The 18,209-nt window shown below is 42.1% G+C and overlaps 2 protein-coding genes across 4 annotated transcripts in view; one reads left to right on the plus strand and one right to left on the minus strand.

Moving 5' to 3' along the window:
* Positions 1 to 13,903, minus strand: part of LOC143301652 (uncharacterized) — a 30,838-nt gene extending 16,935 nt beyond the window's left edge. The window contains exons 1-8 of one of the 2 annotated variants that reach the window (XM_076616085.1): positions 13,779 to 13,903; positions 12,418 to 12,598; positions 8,536 to 11,421; positions 6,689 to 6,819; positions 4,406 to 4,488; positions 3,331 to 3,517; positions 2,943 to 3,083; positions 461 to 591 (exon numbers count right to left, since the gene is read on the minus strand). In XM_076616085.1, the coding sequence (XP_076472200.1) occupies positions 461 to 591; positions 2,943 to 3,083; positions 3,331 to 3,517; positions 4,406 to 4,488; positions 6,689 to 6,819; positions 8,536 to 11,421; positions 12,418 to 12,535 (3,677 nt within the window). In that variant the 5' untranslated portion in view covers positions 12,536 to 12,598; positions 13,779 to 13,903. Of the gene's footprint in view, positions 1 to 460; positions 592 to 2,942; positions 3,084 to 3,330; positions 3,518 to 4,405; positions 4,492 to 6,688; positions 6,820 to 8,535; positions 11,422 to 12,417; positions 12,599 to 13,778 lie in introns of both variants that reach the window. The other variant, XM_076616084.1, reaches the window with a different exon arrangement.
* A 50-nt stretch (positions 13,904 to 13,953) lies between these two features.
* Positions 13,954 to 18,209, plus strand: part of LOC143301304 (uncharacterized) — a 36,227-nt gene continuing 31,971 nt past the window's right edge. For both annotated transcript variants that reach the window (XR_013057762.1, XM_076615507.1), the window contains exon 1: positions 13,954 to 14,114. Coding sequence is in view for 1 of the 2 variants with exons in the window: in XM_076615507.1 (XP_076471622.1) it covers positions 14,108 to 14,114 (7 nt within the window). In the remaining variant the exon portion in view is untranslated. The remainder of the gene's footprint in view (positions 14,115 to 18,209) is intronic.

Here is an 18,209-nt window from a genome sequence, read left to right on the forward strand (position 1 = left end):
AATAACCTCCCTTTCGAAAAACAATGATATTCGTTTTATCAATATTTACTTTTAATTGAAGTCTTTGTGTGTGTGTGTGTGAGAGAGGGAGAGTGAGTGTGAGTGTGTGTGTGTGTGTGTGTATGTGTGCGTGCGCGCATGAGTGAGTGACCCCTGATTCTTTGTCACACCTGTTGACAACAGAAAAATATGCATAATCTATTGCTCGATGTCCCCCCCACCCCTCCACTTCCACACCCCTCGCTTATTTCATACTAAAGCAGAAAACACAATGAATTACTCAGACCCCAAGGCACCTTCCCCGACACACCCTACTACCCAAAGCAATGAATACCATAAAAAAACAAACAAAAAAACCCCCAGAAGAAATTAAAAAAACAAAACAATAAAAAATAAAAAAAAAAGAGAAAGAGAGAGCAAAAAGAAAGACAGACAAAGCAAATAGCTGGATGACCATTACCTGCCATCATTTGGGGGTGTGGGTCTGTACTGCTCCAGCACTTCCACCACCTCGGTGTTGGTTTTGTTGCTGACCGTGACCACCTGGATAGGCACGTAGGCTGCTTGCATGGATGGCACCCATGACGAGTACTGCAAAACAACACACCAAGACTTGTTGTCATGCTCTGGGGCTGCCTCCCAATCAACTTGTCCTGGTTTGGGGCTTCCTCTGGGACACCTCCCATCCAACATGTTGTTATGCTTTGGGGCTTGCTCTGGGGCTCCGCCCCACCCAACTTGTCATGCTTCAGGGCTCCCCCCCAACTTGTCATGCTTCAGGGCTCCCTCCCACCCAACTTGTCTGGTCATGCTTTGGAGGCTCCCTCCCACCCAACTTGTCATCATGCTTTGGGGTTCCCTCCCACCCAACTTGTCTGGTCATGCTTTGGGGTTCCCTCTGGGGCTCCCTTCCCACCCAACTTGTTCAGTCATGCTTTGAGCCTCCCTCCCACCCAACTTGTCATGCTCTGGGGCTCCTTCCCACCCAACTTGCCATGCTCTGGGGCTCCTTCCCACCCAACTTGCCATGCTCTGGGGCTCCTTCCCACCTGACTTGTCATGCTCTGGGGCTCCCTCCCACCAACTTGTCATGCTCTGGGGCTCCTTCCCACCCAACTTGACTTGTCATGCTTTGGAGCTCCTTCACACCCAACTTGTCTTGTCATGCTTTGGGGCTCCTTCCCACCCAACTTGACTTGTCATGCTTTGGGGCTCCTTCCCACCCAACTTGTCATGCTTTGGGGCTCCTTCCCACCCAACTTGTCATGCTTTGGGGCTCCTTCCCCACCCAACTTGTCATGCTCTGGGGCTCCTTCCCACCCAACTTGACTTGTCATGCTTTGGGGCTCCTTCCCACCCAACTTGTCATGCTTTGGGGCTCCTTCCCACCCAACCTGTCATGCTTTGGGGCTCCTTCCCACCCAACTTGTCTTGTCATGCTTTGGGGCTCCTTCCCACCCAACTTGACTTGTCATGCTTTGGGGCTCCTTCCCACCCAACTTGTCATGCTTTGGGGCTCCTTCCCACCCAACTTGTCATGCTTTGGGGCTCCTTCCCCACCCAACTTGTCATGCTCTGGGGCTCCTCACCCAACTTGTCTTGTCCTGCTTTGGGTCTCCTTCCCACCCAACTTGTCATGCTTTGGGGCTCCTTCCCACCCAACTTGTCATGCTTTGGGGCTCCTTCCCACCCAACTTGTCTTGTCATGCTCTGGGGCTCCCTTCCACCCAACTTGTCATGCTCTGGGGCTCCTTCGCACTCAACTTGACTTGTCATGCTCTGGGGCTCCTTCCCCACCCAACTTGTCATGCTCTGGGGCTCCTTCCCACCCAACCTGTCATGCTTTGGGGCTCCTTCCCACCTGACTTGTCATGCTCTGGGGCTCCTTCGCACTCAACTTGACTTGTCATGCTTTGGGGCTCCTTCCCCACCCAACTTGTCATGCTCTGGGGCTCCTTCCCCACCCAACTTGTCATGCTCTGGGGCTCCTTCCCACCCAACTTGACTTGTCATGCTTTGGGGCTCCTTCCCACCCAACTTGTCATGCTTTGGGGCTCCTTCCCACCCAACCTGTCATGCTTTGGGGCTCCTTCCCACCCAACCTGTCATGCTTTGGGGCTCCTTCCCACCCAACTTGTCATGCTCTGGGGCTCCTTCCCACCCAAATTTTCTTGTCATGCTTTGGGCCTCCCATCCAGACCAATCGTTGACTGCTGCAGACAGTACAGCGGCAGAAGATGAGACAGAATAAAGATCTGAATGCCTGCTGTGTGAGGCTCACATTCTGTGTCAACTTTATACTTTGGGGGCATAGTTTAAAACAACAACCACCCCCCCACAACCTCCCCCCCTCCAAAAAAAAACAACAATTACAGAACATCATCTACAAACTTGCAAGCATACCAGACACGAGAAATGACCATCTTATTCAGTCCAATTTTTGGGTACCAAAATGCGGCATTGGCATAACTAATTCTAATATATAAAAAGACTTGGATTTCAATTATAAAAAGGAGAAATATGCATTTGAGAATAGAAAAAAAAAAAAAAAAAAAAAAAAAAAAGAATTCAAGGAAAACATATTTCCTGTAAAAAAAAAGGGGACCAATTACAACAATGTCACAAGAACAACACACACAAAAAGAGTAAAGGAAAAATAGGAAAATATATACTTAAATTGTTGTTGCAATCCAAAATAAAAGAATTATGGGACTGTGCACATTTCATCTCCTGCACATGACATGCCTACTGTGCGCTTATTCACTCAATCTACTGTGAAGCACTGTATTTGACACATTGCTTTTTATACATTATATAAAAAGGTATTTGATACACTGCTTATGTAACACGTTAAGTAGAAACACAAATTTCATAAAAAGGAATTTTTAGTTTTTCATTCATGTTTAAATTCTGGCTGTAGTCAAGGCTTCACGAACACTCACTGTGGACACAGCTTTGTGACAAACATGACCGTTGTGCATGCACAGCTCGAACTTTCGCAGCATGCGCCCCTGCTCCAGGCGCCAGATAGGGTAACTCTCGTAGCTGCGCATGTCCTTCTTCTCCAGCACAAACTGACCCACCTGTTGCACCAAAAGAGAGAACAGATTAAATATAGGACTGTCCTGTGTATGCTGGTTTCATAAAGCCTAAAAAAGCCCAACACTGAACACAAGTATGGTCGCATCCATGCATATCACAAACCAAGGATATGTCTTTAACTCTGACCTTTCTATTAATTTTTCGTCAGATGATTAAAAATACTAATCCAGACATAAACAAGATTATACACAACAACCAAACAAAACAAAACTTCTGCCTCTCTCTCACCTGAAAGTTTTCATCTACGACATTGTTGGCCTGATCCTCAGCAGGCAAGGTGTGCACAGTCCGAACCCCACCCATGGAACTGGACTTGTAAGGTGAGCTGCCTTCCACATAACCCGTCTTAGCTGGAGAATCTGTTACTGTGTCACCTACAAATCCCTCTGAATACTTGTACTTTTTATGACTCCGTCTGCACAGAAAAAGCAAATAAGACATCTTTCTTTTCTATGCCCACAAGGACTGGGGAAAGTAGCAGTGTGTGGCACACAGAAACCGGAAGTTGGGATGATGATAAATCTTTTATTCATTCTTTAGCTTAACATCTTCCCACTATATATGATATTAGAGGAGGACAGGAGGAAAGCAAAATCTGCTGGAAAATGAAAAAAAAAAAGGTCCCAATTTGGTGTGTGTATGAAAGCAAGTGTGTGATTGTGTGTGCATGTGTGTTATCCAGTTTTTTAAAATGACTATTAATAAAAACCGGTATTGAAAATGACTTCATAAAAACTGGTATTAGATAATAAAAACAACTGGGTAAGTTTTGTTCTGTAAAAAAGGCAGTAACAATAAGTGACAATCTAGCTTTTCAGAATGAGTTACTAGCATTTGCAGCAACAATAACAGTAAACCCACTGGAATGTTCAACAAAGACACACTAGCAATGGACTGCTGAAAACTGACAATGGAGATGATTTGAGGTCAGTGATGTGGGACTCAAAGTTAGTGTCTTGTAACATATGACAAAATTAGGAGGCGATCAAATGTTATGAGCACCAAATTTTCTCAGTTCATTTAACTATTAAAAACAACAACAAAAAAACCAAACAAAAAAAACAAAACAAAACCCTTTTAATGATACTAAAGATATATTTGTATAAAGTTTTTCATTGAGTGCTGGCAGACTCTCACTTTCAATGTCCAGTACTACCGAGAACCTGGTAAATGGTTGAAGTCTGAACTCTAGGGGATTTGGTCTGTATCTTCAACTAGGTCAGGAGGGGAGGGATGGAGGGAGAGAGAGAGACTGTCACACACACATACAGATGAACAAATATAAACAGCACACATAACTCACTTTGACTTTGGTTTTCCTTTCCTGGATTTTGGTTCCACCATGGCAGACATGTCAAAACCAAAACCCACAGGGCGTTTTGCCTCCTGCTGTTGACAAGAAGAAAATATCAGGGAAAATCTTTAATTTGACAAAGTACCAGTATATAAAAAAAAAGCAAGGAAAATAAGAGCCATTTAAGTTCACACACCACTACCTACTGACAGAAAGCATGAAGAGAGGAAAATGTGATGCACTACATGGTGTTGCTTTGTCACAAATTTCTTGACGTCTGTACCTATTTGCTTCTTTCTTTTTATTTATTTTTATTTTTTGCAAGGCAAGAACTGAAGAAGTTTATTTTATGTGCCCCCTGGGTGGGCATATAAAACCATGACTAAACTTGAATCAGTAGTGCCAGCATCAACTCACTTCAGATGATGGAACGGTATAGCATTCCTGACATAAAGCGCGGTTCCGGATGACGGAACGCTACAGTGGTTTCGACAATTTTTTTTTTCTTCCATGTTTTCCTCATGGGGCAGCATAACAATCACAGATACACAGGGCATTGTGAACATGTCAAGGGTCGAATGGAATGTTTCTTCGTGAGATTCCATAATACACTTGCTGGCGAGCCATTGACTTCGGTACCCCACATGGCAAGCTAGTCTGCATACATATCGAAAATGACGTCACAGGCAATACAACTTTTTACAAGTGGAAATATCTGGAGCAGAGTTGATCACCACAGCTGCTTTTTACTGCTGCTAAAAGTGATTGAAATGCTTAAAAATGAAGGTTTCGACATCGACGAGGCTGATGAAGACGTTGAATAAAGTATCTGCTGTGAAGAAAGCTATCAGCAAGAAGGTACTGATGGTGACTCAGCTTCTGAGGGCTGTGAAGAGAGGGAGGGGGGGTTGGGGGGTGTACACACAACGTGAGGAGAGGGGTCAGTGGGTCAAGTACACCGAGTTTCATTCAGTTACTTAATGTACTTAATGTTTTGCATTTTTTTGTGATTTTTTCCCCCGAACCCTAACAAATGGGTCGTCTGCAGGGAAAAGCAAGGGAGAAAACTATTCGTCCCGAGTCAGTTCAACAACAGCTGAAACACAGTCATCTGACGAAATGTTTGTGCAACGGTTGCTGACAGTTTTTCACTTTAGTTTGCAGATGGAATACACTGCATCAGAGAAGATGTAAAGTTCAAGTGACCCAGACATCAGTGAAAAATTGCCAGCTTAGTGAGGAACAGGTGTTTCACCCACACGATCCTTAGCTGGTACATGTAAGCTCTGAATAAAAAAACACACAAAAAAACAACCAAATTTTATCTTACTTGTTTCAAGGCCATCTTCAGATGAAATGAAATTTGCACTAATGATACATGAATGAGAAAGACTATTGTCTTGCATAATCAGCACAAGTGTTCCTTAATAGATGTTGGGGAGGTGGCATCAGCTTCAAGATCGAAATTCCTTCCTTAGCAATATTTCTGTTTGTATCCTGGAGGCGGCTTATAAAATATGACATGAGGCACAAACCCCAACCCTCCTGTCTCCTAATACCTCCCCAGTCCATTTATGGTATCAGTTTTTGGGAAATGCATATCAGTATCTTTTATTGTAAACCCTTGTCCAGTTTTCCACACATCACAATTTTTGTCCATCCATTTTCATCAACAGAGAGCCAAGACAGTGTAAACTGGTGTCTGGAAAGCAGATGAAATATGAAATATCATTTGCAAATAAATGTATGGTCTAAAACTGTAAAAAGTTAAAATCATGATTTAACGGTTTTAGTGTAATAACTGACAAACCCTTTGCTGCTGTATTACTGTATTGTTACTATGTAAGCATGTTAGACCCAGTGAAGAATGAAATAATAGAAACAACAAAACCTTCCCTAACATTGTAACAAACAATAGCAACATGTGATTTTTTTATTTTTTTATTTTTTCTAAATTACCATTGATTACACAATCTTTTTCCAGTTAATCCACAGCAAATAATTTCTGTGTAAAATCTAATGCAAGTGGAAATTTCTTACACATATACTATAGAGTTTTATTCGGGAATTTTTGTTGTGACGGAGAAACAACTTCCTTCTAAAAAGAAAGGATTACGATAGTTTTATTATAATTTTCAATCTGGAATAAGGCCAACTAAAACACAGTGGAAACAGTCTGCCAAAATAAAAATCATCACAAAACCTTGAGAAACCTGCTAGAAATACACTACAACAGTTCAAGATTATCTGATGATATGCAAACAGTGACTAAACTTTCCACAATTCCCTTACCTCTTCAGAAGGGGTCCAGACAGGGTCCTTGTCTGAGTCGTACTCACTGCCACTACCAGCTGAACGGTGGATGGGCTTTGCGTCCTCATCAAAGTCTTCTACACCGCTTGAGTCGGACTCGTGGTATCTCCCTGTGTAGGCACAAATTGCCTCTTTGATCCAACAGTCATTATGACTGTCGTTTTTGTTTGATTCAGCCAAAAGGTGATTAGAAAACTGCATGAGAATATTCCACATTGAAAGTGATTATGGCAACCTTTCAATTAATAAATGTTGTAGCACTTCATTAAGCAGAACTAGAGTAATGTTTATAAATATAATCATACTGAGAGTTTTTTGACTCACTTGTGTAAACAAAGTGAGTCTATGTTTTAGCCCGGTGTTCGGTTGTGTGTGTGTGTGTGTGTGTGTGTGTGTGTGTGTGTGTGTGTGTCCGTGGTAAACTTTAACATTGCCATTTTCTCTGCAAATACTTTGTCAGTTGACACCAAATTAGGCATAAAAATAGGAAAAATTCAGTTCTTTCCAGTCATCTTGTTTAAAACAATATTGCACCTCTGGGATGGGCACCAAAAAATAAAAAATGAAGCCTAATTATATGCAAACTGCATTTACTGTTATATTTATAATTTTTGTATTCTCTAAACTTGGCACTTTGATCTGATATTCTGACCCAACAACAAGAGCAGTCATTATTATCATTTTTTGTTCAAACAGGAACTTATTTTGCTAAACATGGAAGTTGTATTTATTTTGCAAACGTTTTGGTGCAGATAGTAAAAAAGGGAAATTACTCTGTAATTAATGCTAGGGGACTTAATTCGCTTTAAACTGATCTTTCTCATCTTAAACATTACATTTTGAAATTATACTCAATACATAAAAAGCTTGGATTTTTTTTTTAAGTGTATCACAAGTGAGTCTTGATGGCCTTGCCTCTCTTGTTACTGCTTATTCTGAGACTAGTGAGAGTAATTTACATATGACAAATGACAATGTTACATCTAAAGGAAAAGAAGAGGCCGCAAAGCCCTCATTCATGGCTCATGTGTGATTCATACTGAACTGAAAACGAGGTGGACAATAAAACCAAAAACACAGTGAGAGTAGTGAGAGTAATATATAGATGACTAATTGATCATGAATAAAAAAGAAAAAGAAGAAAAAAAAGACTAATGCAAATGTACACATTAACATTGACATAACACTTCTGTGTGACCTGTTGCACACACCACTGGTCTGAAAGTACTCACACCAATGTTAAGATTCTTTTAAAAACATTCATTCAGGAACAGTTATGAGAAACACAGCAGTACCTACATGATTAACGTTTGATGCAATATCAATGAAATAGAATGACTACAGAGTCCTTACAATTGTTTTGTATGTTTAACTGGTGATGTGATATATTTCTATAAAAAAAGAAGAAAAAAACAAGGAAAAAAAAGAGAAAAAAACAAACACTGAAACAGCTTTCCTTTGGGCAAAACTCTTTTGCAGAAACACATGGTGTATATTTGTACACAAGTACAAAGATTTGTATGTAACTAAATTAGTTTTGCTGATTCTCTGCTTCAGAGTCAGACTCAGACTGTTACAATTAAGACTGTAGTGTATACACACAAGTAATGTATGCATACACATGGACAGAGATTGAATGAGAATGGTGCATTTAGAAGGTAAGAACAGTGAAATAGAGCAGGTCTAGAAAAACACATTCATACATGTATAGGTTTGCATCTCTGGTATAATACCCACCCACACAGTTAGTATCTTGGAATATCCCTGGATAGAGAGGTTTGACTCAACCCCTTTAACAATGCCTGTGTTAAGTGTTATGTACTCACTTCTTTTCTTGGTTTTTTCTTTGGCAGCATCTTTGGCGCGACGACCAATGGACTCTCTGGGAGGTGGCGGTGTGGGTTCCCTTGTTGTCTTGGACTTTGCCCCTTCCCCTATCCCTCTTCCCACAGGTACCATCTTCATCTTTGGGGGCCTACCACGAGGCTTGTTCTGTTTCTTTATAGTGTTCTGCAGCGTGATTTTCATTGTCAAATCTTTTGTGCTCTGAACACAATATTTACCCTGTACTTCCTGAACTTCAGAGTCATTAGAATCTGAATCGAGAGTTGAGAGAGCCTTCTTGACAGCAACATTAACTTTACCGTCTTCCTCGTCATCTGAGAAAGCAACAGAATTAGTGCCAGAGGCCTGAACGGGTGCAGGGGGTGGTGATGGTGGGGGTGGTAGAGGCCGCCTCGGCTCAGGGATGTACTTTGGCAACTGAGGTCTTTCACTGATGACAGTCGCTGTGACACTGGACAGAGTCTCCTGTTTCTGGCCCATCAGGAAACTCAGAAAAGTGTCTTGAAAGGCAGACCCCGTTTTCTTCATCCCTGCCAAAGGCAGTTTCAGTTCAGGCTTCTGGGCAGGCACAGGTGAAGGCTGAGCAGCATTCTGCTGCTGGGGCAGTTCGAGCTTTGGGCCCTGTATCACAGGTTTTTCCTTGTCAGCCAACTCAGGTGGGGGACGGGCAAAGTTGCACAGTTCGTCGTCCTCATCCAAAGGATTGGTGCATGTAGCGGATGGCTTGGCAGATGAGGGAGGAGGGGCAGTGGTAACAGCAGGAGCAGCGGGGGGAGCAGGGGCTTGAGGAGGGTGCTCTGTTTCCACAGCCGTGTTTTCTATCACAGTGCTGCTCTGCTGCTCTGCCTTATTGGCCTCTGTGTCCATCAAAAGACTTGAGAAAGCTGCTGTGTCAATGGTGGACCCTTCTGTTGTCTGGTATGTGGCATAAGGGTAGACAGACATACCGGCTGCCACGTGCATGGACTCAGAATACAGATTCCCTGGGATAAGTCGAACTGACTGACCAGACACCAACTGCTCCATATAAGGTTGACTGGAGTACACTTGCATATCATATTGATTGTTCTGAGTCAACACACTCTGCTCATTTTGGTATGCACCACTGACTACATCTGCTTCACTATTGCCTTTTGCAGGCGAGCTGGAAATACGTGCATTTGTCATGGGCACAAGTGTGGTGGTCTCTGTGCTCTGCTGTTGCAAACGAGAGGATTGGTCACTGACTGGGGAGACTTGGTTCGTTCCTACACTAGACAGCACCTGATAACTGGTTTCACTATTCAGACTGCCCCCATGTGCACCCATCACACTCTGAGATGAATTCACATACTGCTGCTGCATTTGAGTCTGATTATCTTGCCGTTGCTGCTGATACTGCTGAATGGAGTTTGACTGTGTTTGATAACTGCTGCTGTTGCGTGCAAACCCTTGTGATGAAGTCATAAATGCAGGTGACATATTGTTACCAAAATCAGACTGCAGTGGAGGCTGACTATCATTCTGAGCACTGGCCTTAGGTTTCCTGGGTTTGCGTGGCTTCTTGGGTTTGGCAGCAGTGGAGGAATCAGCCACAGCCTGTACTGGTGCAGCCACTGGCTTTATGCTGGAGGTGGGCATCATATTTTGTGGGCTGCCCAGCGAAGACATAGAGGACTGAGTGGTCTCTCTGCTGATAGGGGAATGCTGGTGGCGATTATTGACAACAGCATTTATCTGCTGCATCTGTGACTTGGAGCCCCCCCTTCCCCTTGACAGCTGATCCAGCAGATGTGAGGGGTGAGGCTGGGCCCCTTGGAGTGTCTCTGCTTGACTCACACTTGGTGACCTGCTCATGCTATGGATGTTACTGCCACTGGATTTGAACCCAGCATGAGGGTCAGGACAACCTGACCTGATAGCATTGATGTCAGAGAGAGAGACGGTAGATGGGAAGGCTGCTTCACCTGGCTGACTCTCAGCCAGGGGGGCTGCAGGACTCACAGGGTCATAGCTAACATTGGTTACGTCCAGCTGGGACCCTGTCATGTTAATCGTGTTGGTGGGAGTGGTGGACGAGTATGTGGTTACTGTACAGTAGTAGGGGTTTTGTGAAGACTGGGAGCTGCGTGATGTATCCTTCATTTCCTGTGCCTGTATGACATAGGCCTCAACCTGAGGTTGCGGAGTTTGTGATGCGGTTCTGCTGGAAATACTCTGCTGCTGCTGCGAGTCATCCAGCATGGCATAGATAGTGCTTACATGGCTTTGGGATGGTTTGGTCAGTGATGTGGTCAATACCGACTTCCCTGACTGGGACAAGGGGTCTGACATGATTCCATCAGCAGAGTAAGGATTACGCTGAATTGCACTGTGCCGAGACACAGAACTATGTGCTGGAGGAGGCTGGGTCATGCGCTGATTCTCTGCTGACAGAGATTCTGCACTGGACAGGTCCACACCTGAGAGTGCAGCATAGGTGTTTGACGACAACTGTGGCAAGTAATCATAAAACACCCAGCTCTTTTGTGCATTTTCTTGTGTCAGACTCTGAGACACTGCAGGTGATGAATATGCCTGAGGAGGATCCTTGCTCTCCATGGACAGAACAGATTTTTCAGGGTTGAATGGTGTTGAATGGGCGCTGGTGACAGGCACCTGTTGCTCACTGGCTGTGTTCTCATAAGTCAGCTGATTCTGAGCTGCCATGCTGAGACTTGCTTTGTGTAGCGCTTGTGTGCCAAAGCTACCCATGTGAGGTGACATAGCTCCCAAGAGCTGTGACACAGCTGCCGAAGAGTGCAGTTCCCTGGGGATGTTGACAGCAGGTATACCAGTGAGAACACGCTGAGGCAAGGCAGCATGGGGCTGCAGACCGTGAGACAGCCCTGCAAAATCACATGGAAAGACCAAATAAATTTGTCATGTATGATGACTGATGTATTTATCTATAATAATCTAATTCTAGCACTGAGTACCTAGATGAAATTGGGCTAACTTGGAAAGGGTGACAATTTCTACAGACTTTAGTTTAAAGAAAACAGTGATAATTACAGACTTAAACCGAATGGGGGGTTAGGGGGAGGCAGGGTGAATGAAGGTAACAAGAAATGAAGAATAACTAAAGTAAAACACTTCAAAATTGAAAGAGCACTTATTGGCCAATTGCTGTTGTTGCTGCGGCTATGTTTGCACCTTCAGTCAATGCTGAGGCCCTGTCGTCATTACCAGAACTCTCATGTTGTGTCATCTGCTTGATAGAATTATGTCCTTTGTTTTCATCAACACAAATGTCATTCTTGTGGGCTTGCAGGTTAACCTTGATATGACTCTTATTCACAACAATGTTTTGACAGGTTTTAACCATAGATAAGGTGGTTAGGTAAAAGTTCTCATAGTCTGTTAATTACGGCAGGTTTGTTACAGGATTGTGAAGACAGCACTCACTGCTTCTTTTCTGATTACATATCCCAGCATCAACCTGGCTTGAGATCAGATACAGACATGTGCTGTGTAATACACTCAGGACTAGGAGCTGGCCACAGGCCAAAATATCCTTTACTCTGATGGGGCTTGAACCAATTATTATCCTTTCAGTTGTCAGTCCACAACGCTTACCACATAAATTTTTTCATCATGCAGGTCACAAAACTTGGACCCCAAATCAGGTTGTGGACCACATGTGGCTAATCAATTCATTGTATGACACAGTATTTCTGTATTCTGATAAGAAATTATTCTATTTATTTAACCCTCAAAATAATAATAATAATAATAATAAATCTTACTAACATCTAAAGGTGTTAGTGAACTTCTGGATTTCTCACGTCTGTTTTTTTCTGGATGATTATCATCAGCAGTACCACCTAAGGAATACAACCCACCTGCAGCAGCAGAGAGGCTGGCCTGATCAAGGGAAGGCACTGATGAACGTGACGTGGCCAGCCCGCCTGGCACAACATTGTACTGTGTGTAGCTGGACCAATGGGGATTTGGATACATCTTCACAATAATGATGACTTTCTTTCCCAACAAACAGGCTCTCAGTCTTGAAAATGAAAACAACTGAAACAAAGTGAAGACAGAACTTAGTTGATTAGCAATCATCTGTATAATCTAGACATGGAGCACGCCCCCCCCCCCCCCCCACACACCCCCGCTACTCCCCCCCCAAAAAAAAACCCCAACAACAACAAAAAACACAAAAAACCAACAAACAACAAAACCCCAACAAAAACAGTAACTACAAAACCAAAAAAACTGCCAGCACATTATCCTCAAAGTCAAAATCTGTCTATAAACAAGAAAAGAATATAATGTGTATACATATATATACATGTAATGATGTATATAAATAATATTATATGACTAAACTAGAAACTAAAAAGCACACTGAAGCAGTCCTCAGTCTTCTTAAAACCAATGTGAATTCTGCAATCTCAAGTTCTGCAAGAAACCAGAACTGGAAATGGGGAAGATAAGGCAGAAAATGACACTTTTGATTATATTTGGATCAGTCACTGTCCCACTTACTAGGTTACTATCTACCTTGGATTCCATGGAATCTACTTAGTTAATTTCAAATAATACACTATCCAGCAAAGCATCTAATTAAATCAGCATCACACAAAAACAGACACATAACAAATGCAATAAGTTAAAGTAAAATAAATAAAAAAACAACAACACCAAACAACAACAACAATAACCCCCCTCCCCTCCCCCCCCAAAAAAAAACCCAAACAAACAAAAAACCAAAACAAAAAACAACCCAACCCCCCCACCCCCCAAAACAACAACAACAAGAACAAAAAAGAAAAAAGAAAAAAGAAAAAAAAGGAAGAAGCTGCAACATTCCTGTAACCTGGACTGGGAGCCGTGACATTCGTATTTCGGGCGAGTTGTTTACATTGTTTTCACTGCCCCGATAAACACAAGCTCTAGGACGACTAACTTGTATACTCAACTCCCAATAAACATAACGGATTTACCTCGAAAAAAAAAGAAGCCATGAAACACAAACTTGGCACACAAAACAGGTAAGCAAAACTGGACAGTGAACGTCAACTTAAACAGTGTGGCCTTCAGCTTGCCCTGTCCATCTCGGCTTCCTAATCGCCGAACGTGTGCACACAGCACAGGAAGGCGTAGGTCCTGAGCAAATTCGAGTTTTATCTTGACCACGGTGCTATCAGCAAGAAATCTTCACATATATTCATATAAATTGTCAGAACAGTGACATTACCTTTAGCTTTGGTTTTATTTCCTAAAATCTGAAAATCGTGGGACTTCAGCGATCAATCCTTTCCGTGAGGACTTGTGGAACCTTTCCGCTGTCGGCCATCTTAATTTGGTTGAACTCGGTCTTTTACCCAGAATGCAATGCAGTCAAAATGGCGAACTGTGGTTGCAATGGTCGTGCGGTGTTGTCTCGCAGTAATAGCACGTTTTGAGTGTATTAAGCATTAAGTGGAACTGGTATTTTTTGTAGTTTGAAAACGCTGTTGTTCTGAAGAGCGTACTGTTTATATCATCGCTGGATTTTATCAGAGTAGCTACAGAGAACATTGGAAAATGGAAGGTAAGAGAGGGAAGGCCAAGTGAGCATGTGTGTTTAAATTTTTGTTTCACGATCGTACACTGTTGTTACTTGCTGACCTTAACCCTTATGCTACCAGTTTTTATTTCTTAATAAAAGTATTGAAATGTTTTAATATTTATACCACAATTATGATATTTGAGAGTCTTTTTTTGTTGTTTATTCCACTTACAAAGTTAGAAGTAGTAATATTAGTAGTAGTTGTGTAGGGACTGGCATTTGACTGCCTAGGCCTCACGGCCTTTTGAAAAAAGTTTTATGTCCCCTTCAGTATCAGTCTCCTTTTATTTTTATTTATATGTTTTCTTTCTTTCTTTCTTTCTTTCTTTCCGTTACACGACCAACATCGACTTGCCGATGACTCTGTCGTGGTTCATGCATGCTGGGTATTTTCGTGTCTCCATAACCCACCGAACACTGACATGGATTTCAGGATCTTTAACGTGCGTATTTGATTTTCTGCGTGCATATACACACGAAGGGAGTTCAGGCACTAGCAGGTCTGCACATATTATGTTGACCTGGGAGATCGGAAAAATCTCCACCCTTTACCCACCAGGCGCCGTTACCGAGATTCGAATCCGGGACCCTCAGATTGAAAGTCCAACGCTTTAACCACTCGGCTGTTGCGCCCGTCAAATGTTTTCTATTACATGTACTGTAATTCACTCGTCAAAGTCAATCGTTTTTTCTTTTAAATTGATGTTCATGTCAAGGAGGACGGGCGCAATTGCCATGTGGTTTAGGCGTTGGATTTTCAATCTGAGGGTCCCGGGTTCGAATCACGGTAACGGCGCCTGGTGGGTAAAGGGTGGAGATTTTTCCGATCTCCCAGGTCAACATATGTACAGAACTGCTAGTGCCTGAACCCCCTTTGTGTGTATACGCACGCAGAAGATCAAATTCGCACGTTAAAGATCCTGTAAAACATGTCAGCGTTCGGTGGGTTATGGAGACACAAAAATACCCAGCATACATAAAATGCTAGTAATGGTCAAAGTTATGACCGCTGAACATTAATGGAAGAAGAAGGAGGAGAGTTGACTTTTGTATGGTAAATACATTGATCCCACTTTTGGGATCATGGTAGCAATGAAGTGAGAGGGTAGGGGTTTCCTAACAGTAACAGTATCCCTCATACAACTATGTTCAACTTCAAGGCATTTAAAAAAAAAAAAAAAAATTTATTCAAGTTTAACATTTAATACATACAGGCGGACATACAAAACCAACATCTGAAATCAACAATATTTGCCACTGTGCACCACCTAAACTGCAAATCAGGAAAACAACACTGTCTTCATACAGAGAAAAAACAAACAAAAAAGTCACATGCACTGTATAAAACAAGTAAATAAATGAAAAGAAAAAGAAAGTAAATAAAAGAACAAACGTTACATTTGTGGTTGTCTTTACTCCTCCTCGTTGCCTTCAATCATTTTTATGTATGGGTACCATCTTCTAGAAAATGCTATGGACATCATTTCCATCGAGTGTATATATTTTTCGTTTTTTTTCTTAGGTCTGTTAGGAAGTACTTTATACATGGTTTGATTTTATTTATTCTGCATTTATAAATGAAATGTTTCACCATTAGAATGATGTAGTTAAATATTTCACCTGTTTTTGTAACATCATCATTTCCAAATAATACTAACTCTATATTAAACTTTACTTTTGCAGAATTTTCACACTTTTCCTTCGAGACATTCTCTAAGTCCCCCCAAAAGAGCTGAGTAAATGTACAGTGCCATAAGTAGTGTTGAATTGTGTCTGTTTCATTTTTACAGAAATTGCACATGTTGCTATTTGTTATTCCCATTTTTTTGAGTATTTTGTTTGTAACTAATATACCATGACATATTCTAATCTGGAACCATTTCAATCTTACTTCCTTTATGTTTTTCACTTGTTTCATAGTGGTATCCCAATTTATTGCAATGTCTAGTTTTTGCTCCCACTTGATAAAAGAATTTATATAAGCGACGTTTAGCAACGAAATAGGTCTCCAGTTCAGTAAATATTCTCTTGCTTTATCTCCTTTTGGTAAACATGTAATTATCCATTCTTTTTGTGTAACTGACAGTTCTCCCTTTTTAAAACCTTCATTCAGTGATCTAAGTTCAAGGCATTTTTTGTCTTACATTTCATTGTTGCTTATGTCATTTTTTAAAATTTTTAATTTGGGTATGTAAAGAACCAGAAACTTTAAAAATCACAAAACACTACAAAACTCCCAGTTTGGTTAAATATACTTACCATGTCTAACTTATAAAGAAGCAAACAGATAGGCCTGGTTTGCATCAAAGCGCGGAATAAAGCTAGAAAGGACTGCAGAAAGGCACAAAGGAACATGGAAGCCAAAGTCGCAAAACAAGCAAAGAAGAACCCAAAGGCCTTCTGGAACTTTGTAAGGTCAAAAACAAAGACAGGGACTGGGGTAGTAGACCTAAAGGGGAACGATGGTACCAAGACAAGAACTGACAAAGAAAAAGCAGAATTGCTGAACCAGTTCTTCCAAAGTGTTTTCACCATAGAAGATGAAGAACCACTGCCAGATCAGCCAGAGTATACATTTGACAAAAAAACTTGAAAAAGTCAGAAAACTACTGGCTGGTCAACACATAGGCAAAGCACCAGGATCAGATGGACTGCCGCCTATCATCTTAGCTGAAGCAGCAGACAAACTAGCAGAACCTCTTGCACATCTCTTTAGAAAGAGTCTAGACAGTGGGAAAATGCCAGACGAATGGAAATGTGCATATATAATGCCAGTCCTTAAGAAAGGGAGCAAACTACAAGCTAGCAACTATCAACAGTTAGCCTCACTTGCATTGTCTGCAAAATAATGGAGAAACTAGTCAGAGAACCAAATCATGGAGCACCTACTATGCAGCCAACTGATCAGCAGAGAACAACATGGGTTTGTACCTGGCCGTTCCTGTACAACACAGTTACTGGAAGCCATGGATAACTGGACCAAAATCTTAGATGATGGTGGCAGTGTAGATATCATCTACATGGATTACCAGAAGGCCTTCGACTCGGTACCTCAACGCAGATTGCTGACTAAAGTAGCAGCTCTTGGAATCTGGGGCAAATTATTGGACTGGATCTCTGATTTCCTGACTGGCAGACACCAACAAGGAGTGGTCAATGGAATACATTCATCAGAAGCTGACGTGACCAGTGGAATACCTCAAGGCAGTGTTCTTGGTCCCATCCTTTTTGTCATTTTCATTAACGATCTCCCTAGACACGTGAAAAGCAATGTAAAGATGTTTGCTGATGACACAAAACTCTATGCCAGGACCGACACTGACCAGGGCCCTCAAGACCTACAGGATGATCTGGACCAACATCAGAACTGGACAAACAAATGGCAGCTCAGTTTCCATCCACAGAAATGCTGTGTCCTCAAGCTGGGAGGGAAAGCATCGGATGTGAAATATAGCATGAAAGCCAGCGACACAAAAGGAAGTGAGACACAGTTTTTACTGGCAGAAAGTGAGGTTGCGAAGGACCTCGGAGTATTTATTGATGATGGACTATTCTTCAGGGAACAGATCGCACAGTCTACAGCAAAAGCAAACAGAATTCTTGGCATTATATGAAGATCCTGACACATCAGACCTTTGTACAATTAATGAATTATACAAGGCACTTGTCCGACCACTATTGGAATATGGTCACTCACAGTCACACACTGTGTCTGGCAGCCACAGCAGAAAACATTGTGCAGGGAAGTAGAGGATGTACAACGCTGAGCAACAAAGCTGCTGTCATCCCTGAGGGATAAACCATGTCAGGAGAGACTGAAAACTCTGAGACTGCCAAGCCTAGAACATCGATGCCACCGAGGTGATATGATAGAGGTGTATAAGTACCTCCAGGTTTGCTACGAAGTCAGATGGCCAAAATTTGAGCTTTCCGGCGGAAGAGATCTACGAGGGCATAGCCTCAAGCTCCAGAAAAACCGACACATGCTCAACATTACAGGAAATTTTTTTTCAAACAAGTTTGTTTCCCTCTGGAACAGTTTGCCCTACACTAGTACAGGGTTGTAACTGCACCTTC

Source organism: Babylonia areolata, chromosome 27 (genome assembly GCF_041734735.1).
Source record: "Babylonia areolata isolate BAREFJ2019XMU chromosome 27, ASM4173473v1, whole genome shotgun sequence".
Taxonomy (NCBI): Eukaryota; Metazoa; Mollusca; class Gastropoda; order Neogastropoda; family Buccinidae; genus Babylonia; species Babylonia areolata.